This window comes from Ciona intestinalis, chromosome 8 (assembly GCF_000224145.3).
Source record: "Ciona intestinalis chromosome 8, KH, whole genome shotgun sequence".
NCBI lineage: Eukaryota > Metazoa > Chordata > Ascidiacea > Phlebobranchia > Cionidae > Ciona > Ciona intestinalis.
This window is the reverse complement of record NC_020173.2, coordinates 3,731,645-3,754,066: the sequence shown is the minus strand read 5'-3', so window position 1 is coordinate 3,754,066 and position 22,422 is coordinate 3,731,645. Positions and strand designations below refer to the sequence as shown.

The 22,422-nt window shown below is 34.2% G+C and overlaps 6 protein-coding genes across 7 annotated transcripts; 3 read left to right on the top strand and 3 right to left on the bottom strand.

Moving 5' to 3' along the window:
* Nucleotides 1–759: 759 nt before the first annotated feature.
* Nucleotides 760–7,475, top strand: LOC100186627 (programmed cell death protein 4-like). Its single transcript, XM_026835568.1, has 13 exons — nt 760–1,071; nt 1,175–1,279; nt 1,603–1,706; nt 2,055–2,168; nt 2,304–2,345; nt 2,572–2,695; nt 2,819–2,937; nt 3,128–3,225; nt 3,301–3,409; nt 4,952–5,059; nt 5,656–5,766; nt 6,280–6,419; nt 6,858–7,475. The coding sequence occupies exons 1-13, from the start codon at nt 954–956 to the stop codon at nt 6,937–6,939; spliced, it is 1,374 nt and encodes a 457-aa protein (XP_026691369.1). The 5' UTR covers nt 760–953; the 3' UTR covers nt 6,940–7,475.
* Nucleotides 7,476–7,802: 327 nt separating this feature from the next.
* Nucleotides 7,803–8,971, top strand: LOC101242799 (zinc finger protein OZF-like). The gene is made up of 2 exons (XM_004226351.4): nt 7,803–8,350; nt 8,458–8,971. Exons 1-2 carry the CDS (start codon nt 8,117–8,119, stop codon nt 8,650–8,652), a joined length of 429 nt encoding a protein of 142 aa, XP_004226399.1. The 5' UTR covers nt 7,803–8,116; the 3' UTR covers nt 8,653–8,971.
* On the bottom strand, nt 8,587–9,899 carry LOC113474451. Its single transcript, XM_026835592.1, has 3 exons — nt 9,643–9,899; nt 9,437–9,575; nt 8,587–8,928 (listed from the first exon to the last, which is right to left on the bottom strand). The coding sequence occupies exons 1-3, from the start codon at nt 9,743–9,745 to the stop codon at nt 8,754–8,756; spliced, it is 417 nt and encodes a 138-aa protein (XP_026691393.1). The 5' UTR covers nt 9,746–9,899; the 3' UTR covers nt 8,587–8,753.
* Nucleotides 9,462–19,976, top strand: LOC100183442 (GATOR complex protein NPRL2-like). Its single transcript, XM_009861032.3, has 10 exons — nt 9,462–9,598; nt 14,037–14,201; nt 16,392–16,530; nt 16,591–16,688; nt 17,113–17,330; nt 17,671–17,867; nt 18,319–18,491; nt 19,037–19,210; nt 19,461–19,554; nt 19,827–19,976. The coding sequence occupies exons 3-10, from the start codon at nt 16,435–16,437 to the stop codon at nt 19,953–19,955; spliced, it is 1,179 nt and encodes a 392-aa protein (XP_009859334.1). The 5' UTR covers nt 9,462–9,598; nt 14,037–14,201; nt 16,392–16,434; the 3' UTR covers nt 19,956–19,976.
* On the bottom strand, nt 10,067–13,783 carry LOC494382 (caspase-3). The gene is made up of 7 exons (XM_026835578.1): nt 13,432–13,783; nt 12,902–13,091; nt 12,369–12,510; nt 11,907–12,085; nt 11,551–11,710; nt 11,177–11,274; nt 10,067–10,686 (listed from the first exon to the last, which is right to left on the bottom strand). Exons 1-7 carry the CDS (start codon nt 13,479–13,481, stop codon nt 10,540–10,542), a joined length of 966 nt encoding a protein of 321 aa, XP_026691379.1. The 5' UTR covers nt 13,482–13,783; the 3' UTR covers nt 10,067–10,539.
* Nucleotides 19,730–22,115, bottom strand: LOC100181090 (methyltransferase-like protein 6). 2 transcript variants are annotated; one of them, XM_002129314.5, is made up of 6 exons: nt 21,936–22,115; nt 21,591–21,746; nt 21,402–21,530; nt 20,755–20,925; nt 20,349–20,490; nt 19,730–20,132 (listed from the first exon to the last, which is right to left on the bottom strand). In XM_002129314.5, the coding sequence occupies exons 1-6, from the start codon at nt 22,020–22,022 to the stop codon at nt 19,987–19,989; spliced, it is 831 nt and encodes a 276-aa protein (XP_002129350.1). In that variant the 5' UTR covers nt 22,023–22,115; the 3' UTR covers nt 19,730–19,986. The 2 variants fall into 2 exon arrangements, with proteins under 2 accessions (XP_002129350.1, XP_026691385.1); XM_026835584.1 differs by lacking the exon at nt 21,936–22,115 and adding an exon at nt 21,811–21,876.
* Nucleotides 22,116–22,422: the final 307 nt, after the last annotated feature.

The window sequence follows — 22,422 nt, the reverse complement described above, 5'->3', positions numbered from 1 at the left end:
CAGCAAAACAACAGAAAATCGTTATAAAAACCAATTCAAAATACTAGTCACATACACTCACTGCAGTACTTAGATGTTGTCATTGCGTATATGGATACCATTTAGTTTTTATATTGTAAGAAGTTTGTGTTGCTACACCAAACATTAGAGACGCCCCACTAACCAACACAATACAAGTAACATTATTCTCTGCTAGTCAAATTGCCGCGGAGTGGGACCACAGTCATGCGTGACGAACCACGTGATATCGCTTACCCGTGAAACTACTTCTTTATTAAACTATGCTCGCAATAACAAACTGCGTCGTCCATGAACGGCGCTGTAGACGCTGATTGGTGGATATTTTCTCACGCCACGAGGCATTGTTTACCACGTGCCCGCACACACACAAATGGAAAATGTTAAAGTGATAGGCTAACTGGATAAGTTATTTTATTAAAAACACATTTAAAGACTTTAAACGAGCGTTTAATTAATTTAATAACAATATAATATAATAAAAGTGATGTTTTTTACAGTACAAAAGTAAAAATAGGCAAAATACCAAACCGTGAATTAAGCTCCCTTTAATGCTCGTCAGCCAATGTTTTGCGCAGTGCATTCTGGGTAATTTAACATTGCTTTGCGCCGTGCGGCATAACAGTCTGTTGCAGATTTCACTTCTTTGCGTAATGTGGTCTGTGTTTGTGAACGTATTGCGACCGACATTTCATATCCGGGCGTAACGTTATATACTTAACTCGCCAACAGTAATACAGTATATTTATTTACATTATGTTGTATTTCGCAGAAGTTTCACCAACCAACGTAACAAACAATTGCATAGAGCCGAACAATCGTGTAAACAACCGTTGTTTTGCCGGTTTGGTATAGTGGTAGAGAGATAAATGTTAAAGAGAACAAAGTTGTAGTTAGATTCTAGTGCACGGAGCGGACGTAACAGGCAAGTGGAAATGGAAGCAAGAAACACAGACGTAACAGCTAATGGTATTGACGCCGAACGAAACAAAGCTAAGGACAAAAAACGAACTCGAAGAGATTCTCATAAAGCAAAAGATTCACCAATAACTGGTATTTTTTACATTTTATCATTTGTGTTTAATTTTCTGTATTTTTATATTTTCATATTTGTGTTTCATTCTTGCAACTTAATGCTGTTATTGTTTATTTAAAGGGGTCATTACCAATGGTGCAAGCGCAAATGGTGCTGTTAAAAGATCAGGCAAGCTTGGTGACCGAAAGTCCAGATCTATTTATGGAAGAGGATTGCCAAAGAAAGGTCAGTAGTCATTGACTTGTGACCTTTCCCATTATGTCTAACTTAATTGAATGTTGAACTTACCTAAAAAAGATTGCTCACACGTCGAAAACAACTCTTCAAGCGTTTATCCAGACAATATAGCAGTATTTACAATACAAAAAAATATATAAATTAGTTTGACCACAAAAACATTCGGCAAATTTTTATTTGTGGAGAAATCAATTGATATATTTTTTAAAATATTAACAATTTGCAAATTTAAATTTTATGAAAAAGTATTTTTAATACACCATAGCATATCTTCCTATGCTAAATCTGTCATACTATTTTAATATTCCTAGGTGGTGCTGGTGGTAAAGGGACTTGGGGAAGATTAGGAGATGAAATGCAACCTTTGCCAAGTTGCTTGGATGACCATGACCCTAATTATGATTCGGAAGAACAGGTTAATATGATTTTTGCCCAGAAGGTTTTTCTCACTACACTACAGGTTTTCCTATATTTGGTTATATTTGAGCACCTAAGTTGTTCATTTTAAGGCCATAATATATATATATGCATTTAAACAATGTACAAGACACCAGGAATCTAATTAAATTTCAAGTTATTTTACCAATTCACCAACAGAACAGATTGCTCAAATCTGCAACAGTGTTTAATAAAATGTTACTGGAATGCTTATTTTTTATGATGTGAAAGTAAAACTCATAATCTTACAACACAGTAGCTAACATCTATTTTTAAATGGATTGTTTAGATTGAAGTTATATATTTTGTATATTTTATAACACAGGAGGAAATCACTTACAAAGCTGTTAAGCCTGAATGGAACAGAGATGAGGTGGAAAAAACTGTTATTCCAATAATCAATGAGTATTTTGAACATACACAAAAGGAAGAGGCAATTGTGAGTCAAATCAAGTACCTATGCCGGAGTAGTATTTATTGAATTTTAAATTTTTTTATTACAAACTGGGGTATATATACACCTATCATAGGTTATAGCAACCTTTATTTTTTTTTAAATATTTGTTTCTTGCAGGAATCTCTTGGCAGTCTTAACATTGGTGACAAGAAAGCTTTGGTAAGAAATGCTTTGTGTGGTGTATTTTTAGACTGAGATTCTGACCTTTCAAATGCTAGGCCTGGGCCTGGCTTCAATTTTACATCATTGTGTATTCTATATTATTCGATACTGGAGTAAATTGTAATGATTATACTAGGATTAAAACTTATCAAACCTTATCAACAATTAGTAGTTACACAGAATTGTGGATTATTTAGTTTTATTGGAGATATATATTTCTTAGGTTGTTATATGTCTTGTGACTCTTGCATTGGAAAGAAAGAATGAATTCCGTGAGCTGGCTTCAGAGTTACTGAAAGCATTCATGACTCCATTGCACCATATTCAAAGCAATGGAAACTCTAATGGTAACTTGTGTATTTTTTGCCAAATTATGAATTTTAACACATTTTCAACCAATTCAAATTTTAATATTTTCGGTTTATTTTTGGCAAACGCAAAACAAAATTTTAATGAATTTTTCAAACCAGGCAATCACTCTGGTAAATTTGGATCTGCACTGATCAGCAAGGATGACGTCATTATTGGACTTCTAGCACTGTGCGACGATCTTCCTGAGCTAATACTTGATACTCCAGATGCACCAGAGGTGTGTGGTACTATGAATATTGAAATCGCTGTTTTTTTAAACAAATGCATATTCTTAAATCTCTTAAAAAACTTAATTCTCCTGAAAACAAAATCTTAAAACTGATAATTTTTCGGAATTTCCTAAAAAAAAGTCATAATGTTATTTTTGTTTTGTTTTTGTTCAATTAAACATGAATGTTGTTTTTTAGGTTTTGGGTAAATTTATCGCACGTGCAATTTCCGACAATGCAGTGAGTTCGGATATTATTGAAACGATGATGGAAGAGCCAGACTGTGAGCTTATAATGTTAGTTCATACAACACTGTTGCCATGCCTACAGTGGTCAAGTTAAGCCGATAACCAATGCTTCTATATGTGCAGGGCTTGTGCTAAAGAAGTAAAATGCCAGTTGAAAATTCATCACAATAAGCTGAAGAACGTGTGGGGTGTTGCAGGTGGTATTCAACCTGTATCAGTGCTTAAGGGAAAGGTAGTTGTTACTTTCTTGATTTTATCTTTGTATTTCTAAAGGCTGAATCGTGTGAAAAAATTAGTACTTGCTAAGACTGTAAATGAAGCTTTAGTACCGGCAATTTTAAGTAGCAATTAAAAAAATAATTATAGAACATGTATCTGATACTCCTGCATTATACATACATATGTTACGAACATTCTAACGAACATTCTATTGTACATTCTAACTGCTATACAAAAGGATTGATTACCTTTAACAATGAATCGATATAAATGGCATTGTTATTGAACAAAGGTTCTCATATTATGTATCTTTAAAGGGAAGTTTCATAAATATCAAATCTTAAATATATGAGGTTTATTTTGCGCACAAAATAGGTCTTTAAACAAACACAAAGTAATTGCCAAGAAAAAAAATCCTTTTAACAAAGTAATTTTCAAGAAAAACCTTTAGAGACAGTTTAGAATAACTTTTAATTTGGTTGTTGCTGACCATAACATATTACTTTGTTTGTCACAGTAAACAATCAATGTAACTGTAAGTGACATGAGTGACGGGTTGTTTATGTTTAGTGATGCATTAAAACTTCCTCTACATGATATGTATGGAAATATACGTCACTGTTTGTTGTGCCTTTCCACGAAAATTACCTACCAGTATCAAAAGGCTTCATAACACACTCTACGAGTGACTATTGTGATGTCATAGCCTGAATTGCCTGCTGTTGTTTTTGCTGAGTATGACATCATAATAGAGTAAGATATTATGTTGTCTATCACTGACAGGCGAGCCTACTTACTCATCAATCATGTGGTATACACACGCCTGCAAAATGAGGTATTTGCGGGCCGTACTCAATATTGCGTCAGATTTATATACGCTGTGTATCTGTGTGGGTGGTTGCCTGGTGAAGTAATACCTTATTTGGTAGCATGTGATATGACTAAAACAAATTGTAATTTTAAATATGCTCCTAATTGAACTTTAATCCATAAGCTATAGGAAATTTTAAGGACTTTGTACAGCGCAAATCTATTACAATTACAATATTATACCCATAAATGCCTCATTTCTAGCATAGATTCGCATACTGTAAGTCATAAAACTGTTAATATTCTGTTCCATAATCAATATTTGAACCAGGTGATTGACTTTTATGTCAGTAACATTACCATGTATTGATTGTTGACAACATTAAACCTATTTAACAATGTGCTAATTTTAGATAATGGTTGTTAAGCGTTCCTTGTTTCATGGATTTTGTTTGATGCAGCCAATTTTAAATTGTAAATTTTTAGAACATTTCCCTAATTATTTTGTTTCAGTAAGTTTAAATGCACCATCGATATTTATTACCATAGTGCATTCAATTATTTAAATTCTCTTTACCTTAAAAGTTTATTTCATTCATATTTTGAGAGATTTAAATTTAGATTGCACAAATTATTTTGTCCCTGTCTGTACGCCATCTATGTTTATTACCATTATTTCCTAGGTCCTATGCCATAGTTCATTAAATTTGTCCAATTTTCTGTTATACTTATAATTTGCTTTCAGATAACGGCTTTATTGAAGGAATATTTATCATCTGGTGATAGCGAGGAAGCCATGAGATGTGTTGCAGATCTTGACGTGCCACATTTTCACCATGAGCTGGTTTATGAGGTAAACTACACAACATGCAATCTTGCTAAAAGTTAATCAGTGATTTCGTTTTACTCCCATATGCATGATTAATACATTAAATTGAACAGTTTAATGGTACTTCAGCTTGGGTAGTTCAGTTGTGGTAGTTTGAAATATGTACGGTACTGATTGTTTAATATTGTGCAATGCCTGTTGTGTTATGTTTGAACATGGTCTGTACATAAAGGCAATTTTAATTAAATATATATTAAATATGGTAAAAATACCAACACATTGCATAACTAATTACACCAGGTCATGTGCCTTTATTTGTATACTGTTTATTTTATATGAGTGGAAAATCATGGTGAGGACTGTCAGGAGTCAGGACACTCTGGGACCTGGAATTGAGCCTAATTCATTACCCCAATCTTTATCGTATTCAAATCAGCTTTCGTAATTTCCTTAAAAAATGAATATATCTCTGTAATATTACGTATATTGAAAATAATTTTTTGCTCCATAGTTATCTACGAGTTGTTAGCACCTTTTAGTAAATAATAATTATAGCACAGTGGACCCATTACCCCAATCGCATACATATTTATTTTAACATATTACTATTTATAACACAGGCAGTTGTAATGGCCATCGAAGTAAGCACTGACAGAGCATCGAACATGTTGGTTCATCTTCTTAAGAGATTTGCAGACACTACTGTTGTTACTGCTGATCAACTAACTCAGGTGTCCAAACAATATGTTTAACATTATAAACATATTATATATATTAGGGTGGGGGAAGATAGGACACCTTTTCATGCTACTTTTTCTTCCCATTTGGTACGAAACAAGAATAATTATAAAGCCATGTTTTCACAACTCCCATAGACTGTTGTTAATAGTTTAAAACGCAATCAGGAAATTAGATGTTATGTGTTAAAGATGACCCATCTTCCCCACCCTACCATATATAACTTATGCATTTTGCATAACAAACATCTTAACATAAAAAATAACTTTTTGCAAAAATTCCGTTTTGTTTGTTTTGACCTGTAGCTGACTTAAGTGATTATAATGACATAATGTAACATATAGCATTTTATAAAGTATTCTGCATTTCAGTATTAGTATACTTATTCAGTTTTCCTTGGTGTCGTTTTTTTTGTGCTCCCAATTGTACACCTAATGTCATAATGTGTACATGCAGCTTTTGCTTTCATAATAAAACAACATGTTAACATGCTATTCACACTACAGGGATTCCGACGAGTATATGATGAAATGCCAGATATCAACCTGGATGTTCCAAATGCTTATTTCTACTTGGAGCAGATTGTTAACAAGTGTCATGACTTGAAAGTCATTTCACTTAAATTGAAAGTTCAAGCTCCAAACAGGTACGTGTTTCAAGTTTGTGTAAATGATGACAATTAAACTTCTTTAGCTTCCCGTGACAGGCAACTACAGAAGTTATAACATAGTCATATAACAATGCTGTTTAGGAGGAAGTCTTTTTTGACTAACGTTTTAGATTTAACATTGAAAAATGTTTATTTTAACACTATATTTGAATGATAACACACCCAATCTGACCCTGAAGTCCAGTTCACTAGCAATATAGTCATAGAGAAATGTTTTTAAGGAGGCAGGGTCTTTTTGACCAACTTTTAAATTTAACACAACAATACGCTCATTTTGACACATTTCTTTGTGTCTTTTGAAGGTAGACATTAACACATATTGGCTGCCCGGTTACATCAACTGTAGGCTAATTTTTACCGTTTCAAACTGCATAAACAGTATTCTCAGTACTCACTGCTTTATTTAACTTCCAGAAGCCGCAAGCGCTTTGTCAGCGAGGGCGACGGAGGTCGTCTAAAAAACTACAAGAACGACAGTTACTTCGACCTTGTTTAACTTCCAGTAACTTTGCTGCGAATGACGTTTAAACAGCTTGTGTGTTTTGCATTAGTGCGTCCTTTTGATGTCGCTATATCTGTTTTGTGTGGATGCTTTTATATTGCGCTCCGAGTCCGTATACGTATGTTAAGCTGGTAGTTTGGCTTCATCAGCCACTTATTGTTCGTAGGATCCCCTTTGTTGGTTGGTTATTGTGTTCCGCGTCACCGTTCGCTTCGTAACTATATGCGACGGTCACCACATTTTGTGCATCGTGTCATTCAGTTCTTTTTACCGATTTTTTTACAGCAACGCTGCAAGTTTCTGTTGTTCCATCATGTAATTGCGTTCCATAAATGAGTTTCAAAAACGCCTTTGTCAAGAAAAATCAACGTATAACTGGATTTTGTATTCAAACCAGCTTTTTAATTTCCAAAAAAAGACTGATTATAATGTATGCAATATGAGAAGTTGAAACCGTATCAGTAAAAACATTTCTGTGTATATTTCGTATATTGAAAATAAATTTTTGCTCCACGGTTACGAGTTGTTAATACCGTTTGTAATGTGTTGTGTTTAATTATATAGTATGTTGGGTGGAGATGGGACACCATTAGCACATAATATTCAAATATCCTGGTGGTATTTTAAACGATTAACCCTTTCATTCCCATTGATGCCATATGGCAACAGCAAATTTGGGCAAGCCTGGACACGAAACGTGTTGCCGATCGGCAATGCTGGGAAGTTCTGGAGTTAATCCAATTCTTTATCTGTGCCGTGTGCAAAATTTACGCAAATGCGACAACTTTAGGGGAGTTTTTGTACAAGTAAAGTTGACCGCTTGAAGGTACTCGCCATTTCGAAAAAGTGGGCTTTAGTATATGGTTTAACCGTTTGGTTCGCCCTAAATATCACCAAAGCGTAACAGTGGTGTAATAGATAAATAAAAAGGGGGCTGCGGAATACGCATAAACACAACTGATTGTGTGCTATACTGCCTACGTTGTAGTATACATGTGCACAATACTATTAGGACCAATTGATTTGCAACTGACTAATCGTCGTCTACCATGCATTGTTCTGATGGAGGATGACAACACGGTTGATTTCCTATATTACCGACACGCGCTTATAGTTATAGTAGCAATCGGCTTACATACACATATAATGCAACCATTGCATTTATTGGACAATGTGTGAGCAAGAAATAGCTAAGTTTAGTGTTGGTCAGCGAGTTTTGTCTGCGAAGAAAACTTACGAATGCTGCTTCTGTGATCGGAAACTTTCCTCAAAACGGAATTTACGTCAGCACGAGTACATACATACAGGCTTGAAGCCATTCCCGTGTCAAAAATGCGGTTTGGCGTTTGCTCAACGAGGTACGTTAGCCAGACACGCAATGAAGCATTTGGATAAGCAGTTTGAGGTAACTAAAAGGTTTATAATCTATGTTGTTATAATACCAGTGGTTAAGTATAGATTACTAAAAAATACGGGTCTTTGGAACAGTTTATAAGGAATTGATTCTAACAGTGTCGGTTTTGTGGGAAGAAACTATCCACGAATTCAAGTTTAAAAGTGCATGAAGCAATCCACAGTGGGATTAAACCACACGTTTGCGGGGTGTGTGGAAAGGCGTATGTACAGAAAGTGAACCTACTGTATCACATACGCAGGAAGCTACACGGAAGTGAAGACCACGAAAGGGAAATGAACACCACACTGTAAAAACGGATACAAACGTTTTAAGAAACATACAAAAAAACGACAACAGAACAATAAAATTTCAATACAAAAAAAAAACGACAAAAGAACAATAAAATTTCGTTTCAGATATTAACATTATTCTCAGTGTTTAATATAGGTTTAATTTCATGCTCTTCTGTATCTGAAACGTTTACTATTTTCCCCGTTCCATGTACAAAAGTGTCATTATCCGGTAGCGTAAGTTCTTTCGCCGCTTCTTGATAATTAGTAAGCCCCGTTGTCAGCTGATAAAACCGCCTTTCGGGGAAAGAATTTTGATTAAAACCGTTTCTATAGTTCAGTTTTGTGACTTACAAGTCGCATGCAGTAGCTAAGTAGAACAGCAGGATCGATAAACTGGACAGACTTATCTTATAACATTATGTGGCCAATGCACCAGAGATTTTAGGCAATGACTAATTTGAGCAAAGAAAGATAAATAGTAGGGTGGGGGAAGATGAGACACCTTTAACACATAATTTCCAAATAGCCTGTGTTTTAAAGAATTAACAACGGTCTGTGAAAGTCGTAAGGATACGGTTTCATAATTCTTTGAATGGTCTTTGTTTACTACCAAGTGAAAAGAGAAAACAAAATGAAAATGTGTGCCATCTTCCCCCACCCTACTATATATGCAATTGCTTAAGAACTTGTAAAAGTGAATAACAGTATACTGTTATTCCTTATACAGTATATATCCTTATACAGCAGGATATATCCTTATACAGCAGGATATATCCTTATACAGTAAGCTTGAATCACCTACCGTTTTCTTGCACGACCAGCACGAACTCGTAGGTAAGCAATAGTGCATAAGATAGCTATCAGAGCTACACCACTGCAACTTATAATCGCAGCTAAATGTTTGAACAACAACTGGTCTTTCGAAACAACAGTTCCTAGGCCTACAAGCGCCAAAACAACTCGGGTAAGTTTGTGACAGTTTTAATTAACACAGTTTTATATAAATACCTGTCATTAGCATCGTCGTAGTAATTGTTTCATTTATTATTTGTGGATGTTCAGTCGTAGAAACCACGTTGGTCGAAACAACACCATTCGTACTTAAGTTCATACCAGCAGCATTAATACTATTTCTAACTATAACGATCAAGTAACTAGACGAACATCTATCTTTGCCTATAGCTTTAGAGTTTTAAACTAATGATCATTTGCTTTCGTTCATTAACCACTGCCTAGCTTATTGTGTTCTCGCCTACGTCTTATCGATCTTACTTCAATGCAGCCTGCTGTGACGTCATGACAGTCGCATGACAGTTATCCTTTCCTGCGTTTGTTCAATACCACATGCGCTCTGTCCAGCAATGTCATAAGATACCAATGGACTTGAAATCACTCGATTTCAGTTGAACAACTTTTAACAAGTGCAAAGTGGTCTCAAAAGCGTTTGTTTTATTTAACACGCGGCAAACGTACGTATGGCATAGATGTAAAACAGGGCTAACATTTTTGCACTAATTTTGTTGCTTAATAAGTATGCAAAGACTTTGCAGATTTTAATTATTTGTCCAATTCGGCAAAGCATCGTTTAATTTCACGTTTCACGTGTTTTCTTTACTTGCCCTATTTTGTAGTAAACAAAGAATATCTATATAACCGTAGCCCGGCGACCTCTATCGAGCATCGTTAAACGTCCAGAACACATTTTAGGGGCGGTGCATGGGGGAACACCTTTTCATTCTGTTTTCCCGTCCCATACGGTAGGAATCAAAGAACATTTAAAAAATAATAAAACTATATCCTCACGACCCACTTAAACCTTTGTTAATTGTTTAAAACACGATCAGGACATATGAATATTACGTGCTAAAAGTGCCCCCCCTCCCCCTACTAGTTTTTTTATTTATATTATGAAACAGTATCTTTCGGTCGAAAGTAGAGTTCTGCTGTTAGTTGTGACACAATAGAAGGCATCTGTTTCTTTTTGTCGAACTTGGGGCTACACATGTTGGTTTCGAATGTAAGAGCAATGTTTCGATTGACTCGTGTGAGAAGCTGTACATATATCAACAAATCGCATTAGAAGATTTTATTTAAAAGTTAAAGTAGGTTGGGATAGGGTGGCATATGTTTTATTATATTTTTTGTCTCATTCAGTAGTAAACAAGGAATATTCAAAGAACTATATAACTGAAGCCTTATAGAACTTTAAAATACCGTCGTATGATTGTTTAAAATACGATCAGGAAATATGGATACGACGTACTATATAATAATGTGAGGTAAGATGGGAAACCAAATTGGACGAAACATGATGAGGGAATTTGAAGTATAGCACATAATATTCAAATTTCCTGATTATATTTTAACCAATTAACAACGGTCCATGGAAGTAGTGGGGATACTGTTTTATAATTTCTTGAATGTTCTTTTTTACTACCAAATTTGACGAAAATACAACGAAAACGTGTCCCATCCCCCACTACTATATACCAACGAATCGTGAAAAGGATTTTGAGTTAAAAGTTAATATTAATATTCTTACCTGAACCAACTCTAATTCCCCACCTCGTTGTTTAAGTGCAGCACACATAGTTTGCACAAACACACTGCCTGTATATTCGTTTCGAACAGATACTTGGCCTAAATTAAAGTTTATACCATAAAACCCCGCTTCAACAACTTAAAATTTGAGTTTCAGGTCACTTTCAATATAAACGTGGCAGTCCATATGTATATGATACCATTTTCATTTCAAACGTTTCGGTATAAAAGCTAATTTGGTGTTGTCAAAACTTTTTTATTTTTTCAAACGAAAATATTTGAAACAAAAATCGTAATATACATATCTGCTTTTATGTTTCTGTTAAAATCGCTTTAACGATAAAATTTTAGTAATTTTTATAAAAACAAACTGACCTGGCTGTGTTGAATACGCAACTAAAATATCCGCTTCGGCTGGAATTTTGGGAGTTTCTTCTGAATCTACATCAGGAATGCTATCAGATTGAACCTGTTGTCTTTTCAAACAGGCAGTAGTACATATGGCTGGTTGTGAGATTTCCTTGCCTCTACAAGCCTGTAAAGTTGTAAACGTTTGTAAGAAAAAAAAATTCTCCTAACAATTACCCACAAAGTTCCATGGTAAACTCGTAAGCGGGCATGAGGTGTATCAAACAAAACACCCTTGTTATTACAACAGTCATTAACCATTTAACCGAAAAAATATTTAAGAAGCTAATGTTAACCCACATCATATAACTTTATAAACTTACCTGTACGAAAAACAGCTTTGGTTTTCCGGCTAGAGACGGGCACTCAGTAGCAGAAACTCTGGAAATTAATGTTTTCAATTTCATCGAGTCGTCCTTCGCATAAACCATTTCGTCTTCCTCTCCGTGTGTAAGTATTGCGCATGCGAAACAATCGTACTGGGAATGGTTCATTTGAGAAACTAAAATTTACAATGTAAATAAAAAACTGAACTGCAGTGGGGTTAGGAAGAGATTTTTATCCCGTTCCGCGTCCCATTTTGTAGTAAACAAAGAATACCCACGTAAATATAGACCCGCAGCACCTCTACTCTAAAATAGCATTGTCATTTGTTCAAACTAAAAAAATAAAAAAAATAGATAGGAATACAACTAAAAAAATCATACATTCCATACCCCGTACTTCCATATCTCATACAACTAAAAATAAAACTGTGCGTTAATGAAAGTAACTTTTATATTTACTTTTACGTAGCTCCGCGTAAACGTCGTCCTTTGTATAGTCATGACAAACATTTGGAGTAAAACCCAGTTTTATGGCTGTTTCTTCCAAGACAATTCTGTCAAGTTTGCTGCCGACTCTCTGCTGTAGGCCGTAGTCAAAATTCTGCGACAAAAAGTGCATCAGAAAAAATTATTTTCTTTTTGCAAATGCATATGAAACGGAACACCTGTGTTATAATGACTGTCCCGTTGCCCGGCAACGCGAGGATAAAAGTTATATTAATTACATTCATAATCCACTCAAATTTAATATGCAAAGTTGTTTGTTACATATGTACTAGGGTGGGACAAGATGGGACATTTATTCTCTTTTCTCGTCCCATTTGTGGTAGTAAACAAAGAGTATTTACAGAACTATATACAACCGAAGCACCGCGTCTCTGAACAAGCGTTATTAATTGTTCAAAATATGATCAGAAATTATGAAATTATGGAAATTAAAGGCTAACGGTATCCAATCTTAACCTATATAGTACTATTTACGTTTCATTTACCTCTTGGTCAAAAATTAGAAATATGCCTCGCTTCGGAAAACTCATGTTGTATTCAAAATAGTCAAATTTCACGTCCCAAACAGATGGTTCTATTTTATCATCTCCATCTTTTAATTCTCGTCTTACCGTAGTACGATCGGGATGCCGGATCGGTACAGAGATGGGATCGAACCCCGCATCAAAGGAATCCCTGCTTGCAAGGAAAAACTAATGATAGCATTGTTTTTCTCTTTAATAGATAGAGTAGTTTGTGGTAAGATGGTTCGTGTTTTCTTTCAGTTTTCTTTTCATTTTTGATGGTAAACAAAGAACATTTAGGGTTTTATATTTTATAACTGTAGCCGCCCACTCTAAATAGCGTTATAACTGTTTGAAACAATATAAGATATGAAGTAATGTGGTATAAGTATCCAATCTTACCCCGCAGTAATAAAATATATGTCATTAGTGCCAATTTTCCCATTCACAGATTCAAAAACAAAATTGCAGTTAAATTGTATTAAGTTACGAATCCTATTATGTCAACTTACCCTCTGTCGAACGTCGCTTGACAAACTTGGCATAGATTTTCAACTTGCATTTTGTAAGTTAATTAAAATATAAAAACCTATAAATACTTCGACTTTTAAAAGCTATCAAATAAAATCACATTTAATTAAATAGGTGAACCTGTGCAGTAATTATAGCTTTCGGTATTTCGCTGTGGAAAGTGGTAAGCGCGCCTGCCCGTAACCCAGAGGTACTGGGTTCAAGTCTCGTCGCTGTTACCATTGTGGGCGTGTGTCCTTGAGCAAGACACTTAACGGCAATTGCTCCAACCCAGTGTTCACTAATGGGCTGTCCAAATTATCAGCCATACATAAAACAATAAAATAAAAAATTCACAAAAATAAAATAAAAACACCCACAAAATATGGTAACTCGTAAGCTGGCACGAGGTGTAAACACCCGTGTTATAACGACTGTCGTTTTCCGGCCACGCGAAAAAAAAGTAAGTTACATTCATTCATAATGACAAATCCATATAACAAGTCAGCACGCAGTATAATTACCACCTTCACTATGCAGACTAACATCGTGTTAATCATCTTTCGCGTTGTATATGCGTGATCTTATATTAATCCCTACAATACAGAAATGCCGATGCAGCACGACGAAACAAATCACGTCATAACCGCACTGTTCAATAGCACCTTGCGCAGGCGATTACGTACACGTCACTAAATCTGCAACAAGTTAAAAGCCTAAAACTCAATCCCGCGACTTGCTCCATTGAGGCGAATCATCTGACCGAAACCAGGTATGTACTTACTATATAGTAGGGTGGGGGAAGATAGGACACCTTCGGTACATAATATCTAAATAACCATCGTGTTTTAAACAATTAACAACTGTCTGTGGGAGTCGTGAGGATACGGTTTTATAATTCTTTAAATGTTTTTTTTGTTTACTACCAAATGGGACAGGAAAATAGTATAAATAGGTGTCCCATCTTCCCCCACCGCACTATATCACAATATTTTGTGTTAAATATGGTGATAGTAAGTTGGGATAAGATATTACATGTTTTCGTTTTTTATTATGTTTTTTAAGTGTGTTGTTTAAAAAAAAACACGGTCTAGAAATATAAGAGACTCAGGTACTAGCGCTATTCCATCTTACCCAACAGCATTACTATCACCCACAAAGAAACTTACCGAGTAAAGGTGGCTGTACAGCACATTATCCGGCTTGAGAATTCGCTTGCGAAGTCGTATGCAAACCCGAGTTCCGCACGCGGCAGCGTTCCGCACGCGGCAAATCCGGACAAAACAGACAAAACGGACAAATTCCGGATACTGTGTACAGCCACCTTAATAACGCTTAAACTGGCACGAAGTGTATGAAACCGAACACCTGTGTTATAACGACTTTCGTTTTCCGGGCACGCGAGGATAGAGTAAGTTACATTCATACATTCATGCTTGTAGAATCTCAACATTCCCTCAAACTGAAATCGAGGCAGTAAACCATTCGCTTACGTCACTTATATTTATATATTAACCTGTACTAACTTAATGGGCGCCATTAATAACCCTTTTTCAATAATACATTTGGAAACTTTGAGTAGAACCAGTATACTTAAGACTTATATGGCTTTCTAACCTACGAGTATTAAACAGCTAATCCTTTTCGGTACTTAAGTTTTCATGGCACGTAAACATAGCCCAGCTATATTTACTATCTCTATATATAAACTTTCCAGTGCTGGTACAGCCAAGTCACGAATAAACAATTTTAAGCGCCTACGTATATAGATATATACGTGAATTTCCGGCGGTATAACAAACAACGCGTAATGCTTAGAACCCGAAAATTCCACTTCACGAACACATCATAATCTGACTGATCAGAACATTTCAACCGGTAACTTTCGAAATATCATTGTGCATGTAAACACCTCTATAATGAATAATAGCCTAGATACAAATCTCCTTAACCCTGTTTCAATACACAATGCGACAAATTAGTTCAACTTAATATAAAATAAGTTCAGCCAGTTATACAGTTATTTCAAATAGTCGACATTCATTTTTTTTATAAATTTACAGGTTATGTAATCTTTTTGTCTTATACCGTTATTTTAACGTTTCTGGGAAAATATCTTTTACGACACACCTTTGAGTAGTTTACTTTCGGGTTATTTTCTCCTAAGATAGAAATTCCCCCATATTTATTACCGCAGGAGAATAGACCTTACTTGCATTGTAATTTCCTAACACTGCGCTATAGAAGCACATACAGGGGAAGTCGTGTAATTTAAAATCCCGTCATGGTACAACGAAAAGCACCTGATTAGAATTTCCCAATTTTACAAAATACATGATCCAAACAAAAAAATTATTTATTTTTAATGCATATAGTAGTTGTTAATGCATATACTCACCTTTTTAACAAAGCCGATAAAAATACAATAACGTGGGAAAAGATGGAATACTGTTAGCACCTAAACCCCTATCTTCTGGCTTAAACAATTACCAATTTTAGAGCAGTGGGGCTACATATGAATATTTCTAATGTTTTTCCAAATAGGAAGAAAAAAGAGAGTGAAAGTTGTCTCATCTTACCCCACCCCCTACATCCCTTCTTAAACTATAACTCGTGCAGAGATGATTTAATACAATTTAGCCGACATACACCCGTGTTACTTCTGTCTGGATGATTTCATGTACTTATTGGACAGCCGAATGCATTAGGTTGAATAATGGCAAGAGCCCGTGTAAAAACATGTTTATAATTTTTTTTAAAACTTAATGCCTATATGCTGATGGTCAAATTATCAACACTGCTGTTTTTGAATTGTGGTTTTAATTCAAACGAACAGGTTTTAGGTATTTCTATTGTAATATATTTTGTAACACACCCCCGCCTGTAGCAGCAAAAAAGTATATCTAGTTCTGTATGCCAGGAATTCCCTGGTAATAGCCCGAAAGCAATTTTCACATTTTAGTTTCTACACTGCCTATTTGTAATTATGACAAACCGATGAAGCTATGAACTTGGCTAAGAAATACATCAAAGAACATCCTATAGAGTGCTTTTTCTTCAGCGAGTTTCACCATAAACAAGGACCGAAAATAACATACCAGGTTTATATAATCGATTTTTACCAAATAAAATATTTTTTTCTAAACAGTCTTGCTTTACAGTATCCTTTGGGATGTATAACAAAAAATAGTTCTCTCCTTGAAGCGGTGATAAACTATGTTATTCCCAAACCCGACCTGCAAGATAAGTTAATAACAGTGTAAGTAGCACGCTCTTACTTGTAAGACCTAAAATGTACATCAGTTACCTATTTTGGGTAGTGTTTCTTGGAGCATGACTGGAAGGGGTTTAAAGAGGGTTGTGCAAATTGTAATAATTTAAAACTTTTGTACATGATATGGTTAAAATTTCCTGTTATATTTGGTGTGTTATATAAGACATAGGTTGCAATGGTGATTAGTACTGCATTTTTGCAAGAGCTGGTTAAAATTTTCTCAGCGAATGTTATGTGCCTTCCATTTGGTTGACAATGCATTGAACCTTAGTGTTACATATTCATCATAAAATTAAGGTCTGAGAAAAAATAAAATGTGCAAAATATATATTACTTAAAATCTTTGAAAAACCCACTATCAAACTAAACTGTCATAGGCTGAATATTTACCATTTATTTTTTGATTTAGAAATGCAGTTGGGAAAAAGGTTATTGGATGCCCTGTATGCATTGATGATCCTAAATATCCTCGAAACCAGTATATGTTTAACTTTGGGTTAGTGCTGGACAACGTGCATAAGAGCTCTCCATGTATTCCACTAATCAAGAAGTTATCGAGTTATATGACCGAACTCGAACTGGAATGCTACTTTGTATCTAATGAAAAAACTAAAGAAGAAATTCCAGGTGTGCGTGTAGCAAAGTTATTTCAATTGTGTGTCAAAAGGGCCTATGTGTGCCGCAAAACTTGTTCTTTTTAACATTAATTTATACCCAAACCTAGACATGTATTGTAAAAATTTTTTAAAAAGCTTTAAAAAAGTGTATGGCAAACAAAATCTTTATTAAAAATGTATCGCAAACAAATCTAGAATATCCACACACGAAATTCAGTTACTTCTGGTGTACAGCTTGGCAGTATATGTTAGGGAATAGTTGATACAAAGTAAAATGTGATTATATAACTTTGCATTCAGGCTAAAAAAGGTATGTGAAAAAAATCATTTTTAAGTTTGTTATTTTTCAGGTTTGCTTAAAAAGATTTTTACCGAGCTAAACAATGAAGGCACATGTTCTACTTCTGTGATAGACACCACGACACTTTATTTAAAAGTCTTTCCTCCTTCTACACAACCTAAACCAGTGCATGATCATGATGTACCAATACTAACAGTTCCAAAAGATTATTTTAAATTAGATAAATGGGACCTTACAACTCAGCAGGTTAGATTACTTTTTTGTTTAAAATGTGCAGTGGTGTCTATTTTTAGAGGTATTAATGGTTTAAATTGCATCAAAATGCATAAATTAGGAATAGAAGTTATAGAACTATGATTTTCAAATATTATGCAACTGTCACTATCAGTGGCGCAGCCAGGGGGTTTAGAGGGTCGCGCTCCCCCCCATTTAAAACAAAATAAAAAAAATAATTAAAAGAAATTAAACAAAATTTTTTTTTAATAAACTACCCCCCCCCCCCTTTTTTTTTTCTGGCTGCGCCACTGATCATTATAGTATATCCTTTTATTTAAAAGCATTTTACAGTTAACTGATACAGTTAAAATTATTTGCCAATTGCAGGTTAGAATTTTATCTTGCATATTTCCCAACAGAATTAAATATTATTGGATACCTCCATGTTTTCTGTAGATAAAAATTTAAGCCTTTTTTTCAGATACTTCCATTTATTGATGGTTTTAAACACGTACAAAAGATTGCAGTTCTAGCTGACGTAGATGCAGAACTTACCAGGATTTGTATTCAAAACCTTGCGTTTTACGAACATGTTCAACTTATTTCGATTTACCAATACTCTAATGTTTACATTACAACTGCTAAGCTTAACCAGTAAGATATATTTCTGTTGTTATTAAGTTAGGACTAAGTAGTTGTCCAGCGTCAAGCCAAAGTGGTTGATGTGCCTGGCTCAACCCAGAGGTAATGGGTTCATAAGGCTTGTTGCTGCTACCATTGTGTGCAGTGGGCGTATGTGTTTTTGAACAAGACACTAAACGGCAAATACTCCAACCCAGTAGTCACTGATAGGTTCTCCAAATTATCAGCCACTCATAGAAAAAAAAAATCAAAAAAATCTTCAAAGTAACTTACATGGTAGCTAGTAAGCTGGATTTATGAAAGGAACGCATGTACAAAGACTCCTACAGATTACTTTAATATGCTTTTTAAAGTTGTAAGTCATTAAAGTTTACTTTGCTATTATGTCTAGTATGTTTAGGTAAAATGTGTTTTAATTTAATCCCAATACACATTTTTTATAAGGTAATTGTATATTCTGTATATTTAAGACCTACAGGTTTACACCAAAGTTTCTTACTATCAAAACAAATTACCACCATCAATCTATATTAACAACTCTTTATGTATAAAAACAGATTTCGGCAAAACATGGAAATGCAGAACGAATGCTTGGCTTATGTGTCACGGTCGGGACACCAGCCACCAACACTTCATGATGTCATGACTTTATATTGTGGGCTTGGACCGAGGGTTACTCTGAGAAAACTTTGCATTCTTTTTCATGAACAAATTACTAGAGTTAATGAACAGTAAGTGCATGGAATTTTTAAGACATAGCTATTGGCTATGATATTTGCTTATTTTATAGCATAAATTTTTGGTTGTCCATTTTGTAAACTACACAGAAAAAAACCATAGAAGTTACAATTCTTAAACTTGTAAGCGAGTATAAGCATTAGGTGTATGAAACAGGATATTCCCAGATACCTAATTTAAGTGAGTACTATTCATTCATAAAAAACACATAGTAATGAGCTTTAAGAATGTTTTTTGTTTCAGAAAACTAATCCAGTATGGTCTAATTCATAATTTAATTCGAAGAATAAACATGTACCCTGTTAAAGTGAAATCAGAACGAAGTCACAACACACAGGTTAGGATAGATTGATCTATATTTATTTAATAAGTAGGCCTACAAATGCTACACAGTTGTGTTGTATTGATTTCTCTTTTTGTGGTTCTATGTCTGACAAAAATTATTTGCTGCTTATTGTTAATGTTTTTAACTGCTTCACTGTAAAGAATTTTTTGTAGTTACAGAATTATAAATCGGTAATTTGTTGATTTTTATTATATAACTTGCAAGAAGATTGCATTTGCATATAAAAACTTCGGTCTAAAAGTAATGACACACTTGTCTCCTAGTCTGACTTGCACCAGTACACTGATGGATTGCACAGTGCAGATGAAATCTGTTGTAAACTTGGCTGCAGCCACTCAGAACTTCTAGCCAAGCTTGAACACGATAAAAACATTGTCATATGTTGGAAATAAACTGGAAGTTTTCGTTTGGAATTGACAGTGTTTATGTAGGTGCTGGCTTCTGGTACTTGCCTTGTAGAAATACTCGCGGGACTTTCAAATTCTTTTTCTTGTTAATTGTCTCCCGCATGACGTATTCGTTACTTACTACATCGAAACCTGATGCACAAGTCAGTGACTCTAATTCTTCTGAAAAGATCAATTTTAAATTATTTTGGATAGATTTTGTATTAAAATTTTTTTTTAATCATTTTTTTATTGACTCTAATTCTTCCAAAAAGACAAACTATAAACTTTTTTTTGGATAGAATTTTGAAATAGAATTATTTTTTAATTCATTTTTTTATTAATTCGTAATAAAAGTTTATTTTTCGGAATTTATTTTTTAATTGGTGAACATTTTACCTTTTTTAAAATAGTAGGCACGTGTACCATCTTGCCTCACATAGAAATTTTCGGAAATTTTGCTCCCGTTGTTAAACCTTAGCATCGCCCAATCATTTAAACCATAATCACGAAATAATAAATAACCACCTGGTTTTAAAACCTGTAAAACAAAATAAGTGAAGTTGTATGACAAGGACCTAGGATTTATGCCAGAATTGTACCATTACCCTAATTGTATTGACCATTATTACTGTAGTTTTTAAATTAGTTCGGGCAAAATTGAAATTGTTATAAAAACATCATTGAATTTGTGTGCAGTATTTGATAAATTGTACAATAAAATACATATACATTAGCGTCAGAAATGTATATCTTGTCTCATGTTATAAATCCATGGCCTAACTCTAACAGAAAACAACTATACCTTGTGTATGTTTCTTAAAACAAATTCAAATTTGTCTGGATGAATAGCAGACAGCACAAATATCAAAGTAACCAAATCAACACTGTTTTCTTGTATAGTGTAACTTAAATGATCTGTTCCCAAATCACATTGGAATGCTTTGCATTTTGTTTCAGAGTAACTAGGGTTGTCCTGAAATAAAAGGTGGATATTTATATATTATATGTATTTAGAGTCTTGTTAATAGTTGTCATGCAACTATAATTTTACAATGAGAGATAAAGTCCAAATTTTTACACTATGTAGTGTATATACATGTTAATATGTACATGTTAAATGTTACAGTTTAAATTACTGCACTGGTTATATGATATATATGTATCAGTATGCACTCGTATGGTAAATTTTTTTGTGTATTTGTGTGTGATATGATAATTTAAGTTATAACACAGTTTTCTAATTCATACATCTTGTTTATGAGTTGTTAAAAATGTAATTTTGTTAATAAAAATTTGTTTCAGAATGGCTTGCCAATAGACATACAAATTCTCTACTTTAAAAACAGGTATATTCATTCATAGTAGGTCGGGATAAGTGTTATCAAAAATTAAAACAAATAAAATTCATTCATAGTATATGTTTAAACTTTTATATTTAACATGAGTTACCTTAACAAGCTCTACAGCTCTTGGTGAGAAATCGCAAGCATAAACGAACAGGTCTTTGGCTTGGGCCATAAGTGGAAATATAGCATTACCAACTCCACAGCCAGCTTCTAATAACACTGTTTGTTGGTTCTAAAACCCAAAGGTATTGTAATGTAAAATATTTATTTTTTTAGGCATTTGTTAACATACATTGTGTATTCTTTGTTCAATTTCACCAAATTCCCGCGATGTCCAATGTCTGTCTTTGAAGAAATTAGTTGTGTTACGTTTATAAAATAAATCCCACATTTTCTTGGCTTCCACTTCGAGTTTTTGTGATCGAAATTCGGTGACCAGTCTTTTATTCTAAAAATAATAACATTATTTTAGTTAAAATTTTAGAATAATGCTGTGTATTTGTTTAGGATACCACAAACGTCTGAGAGGGATTTTTAGAAAATGATTCAGCTACCAAGCCAAGATATACAGTTTAAGTATAAATATACTAAGGGTGACTGCCGGCTGGTGACTCTGCTACAACAACGAAAAACGAACCTGGTTTTCCAACATTTGCAGTTCATCATCTGAAAGTGATCGAACTTGTGAAGAAGTGTATTGTGATTTACTTTCGAAGTCTTCCATTTTCAATAAAAACTCGATTTACAGAATATCTTTACAATGAAGACATGACAATAAACCACAGAAATAAAAAAAATAGAACAACTGCCCAAAACCGTGATATATTCTTTTTTCTATTCACGTGACCCCAACTCCGTCCCCATTTCGCTTGGTCTCCATTGTAAAAGATAGGCGCACGGTAGTTTTCGGAGGTTTTCGCTGTTTATTTTAAAAACTACACCAACTATTCAAATTTATCAGGTCAATTTAGTTATTTGGTAGGTTAACGCTTACAGTTTACCACTTTTTAGGAAATTTAATTTTTAATAATTTTAACTAAAAACCTTTAAACAAACGGTTTGTTAGAAATATATATATATTAGAAAATAGTTGTTTTACCCTATAACTTTAAATCAAGTCAAAA

Coding starts and splice junctions, on each gene's coding strand:
- LOC100186627 (XM_026835568.1), top strand. CDS start 954: ATGGAAGCAAGAAACACAGACGTAACAGCTAATGGTATTGACGCCGAA. Junction 1,707..2,054: donor ATTATGATTCGGAAGAACAG/GTTAATATGATT, acceptor TTTATAACACAG/GAGGAAATCACTTACAAAGC. Junction 3,226..3,300: donor CCAGACTGTGAGCTTATAAT/GTTAGTTCATAC, acceptor CTATATGTGCAG/GGCTTGTGCTAAAGAAGTAA.
- LOC101242799 (XM_004226351.4), top strand. CDS start 8,117: ATGTGTGAGCAAGAAATAGCTAAGTTTAGTGTTGGTCAGCGAGTTTTG. Junction 8,351..8,457: donor ATTTGGATAAGCAGTTTGAG/GTAACTAAAAGG, acceptor TGATTCTAACAG/TGTCGGTTTTGTGGGAAGAA.
- LOC113474451 (XM_026835592.1), bottom strand. CDS start 9,745: ATGAACTTAAGTACGAATGGTGTTGTTTCGACCAACGTGGTTTCTACG. Junction 9,576..9,642: donor TACGACGATGCTAATGACAG/GTATTTATATAA, acceptor TGGCGCTTGTAG/GCCTAGGAACTGTTGTTTCG. Junction 8,929..9,436: donor GCTGGTCGTGCAAGAAAACG/GTAGGTGATTCA, acceptor TTTCCCCGAAAG/GCGGTTTTATCAGCTGACAA.
- LOC494382 (XM_026835578.1), bottom strand. CDS start 13,481: ATGCAAGTTGAAAATCTATGCCAAGTTTGTCAAGCGACGTTCGACAGA. Junction 11,275..11,550: donor TGCGTATTCAACACAGCCAG/GTCAGTTTGTTT, acceptor ACTTTAATTTAG/GCCAAGTATCTGTTCGAAAC. Junction 10,687..11,176: donor GGGAATTAGAGTTGGTTCAG/GTAAGAATATTA, acceptor ATATATGTACAG/CTTCTCACACGAGTCAATCG.
- LOC100183442 (XM_009861032.3), top strand. CDS start 16,435: ATGAACTTGGCTAAGAAATACATCAAAGAACATCCTATAGAGTGCTTT. Junction 16,689..17,112: donor CAAGATAAGTTAATAACAGT/GTAAGTAGCACG, acceptor TTTTTGATTTAG/AAATGCAGTTGGGAAAAAGG. Junction 17,868..18,318: donor GGGACCTTACAACTCAGCAG/GTTAGATTACTT, acceptor CCTTTTTTTCAG/ATACTTCCATTTATTGATGG.
- LOC100181090 (XM_002129314.5), bottom strand. CDS start 22,022: ATGGAAGACTTCGAAAGTAAATCACAATACACTTCTTCACAAGTTCGA. Junction 21,531..21,590: donor TTGAACAAAGAATACACAAT/GTATGTTAACAA, acceptor TTTGGGTTTTAG/AACCAACAAACAGTGTTATT. Junction 20,926..21,401: donor GAGCTGTAGAGCTTGTTAAG/GTAACTCATGTT, acceptor CTTTTATTTCAG/GACAACCCTAGTTACTCTGA.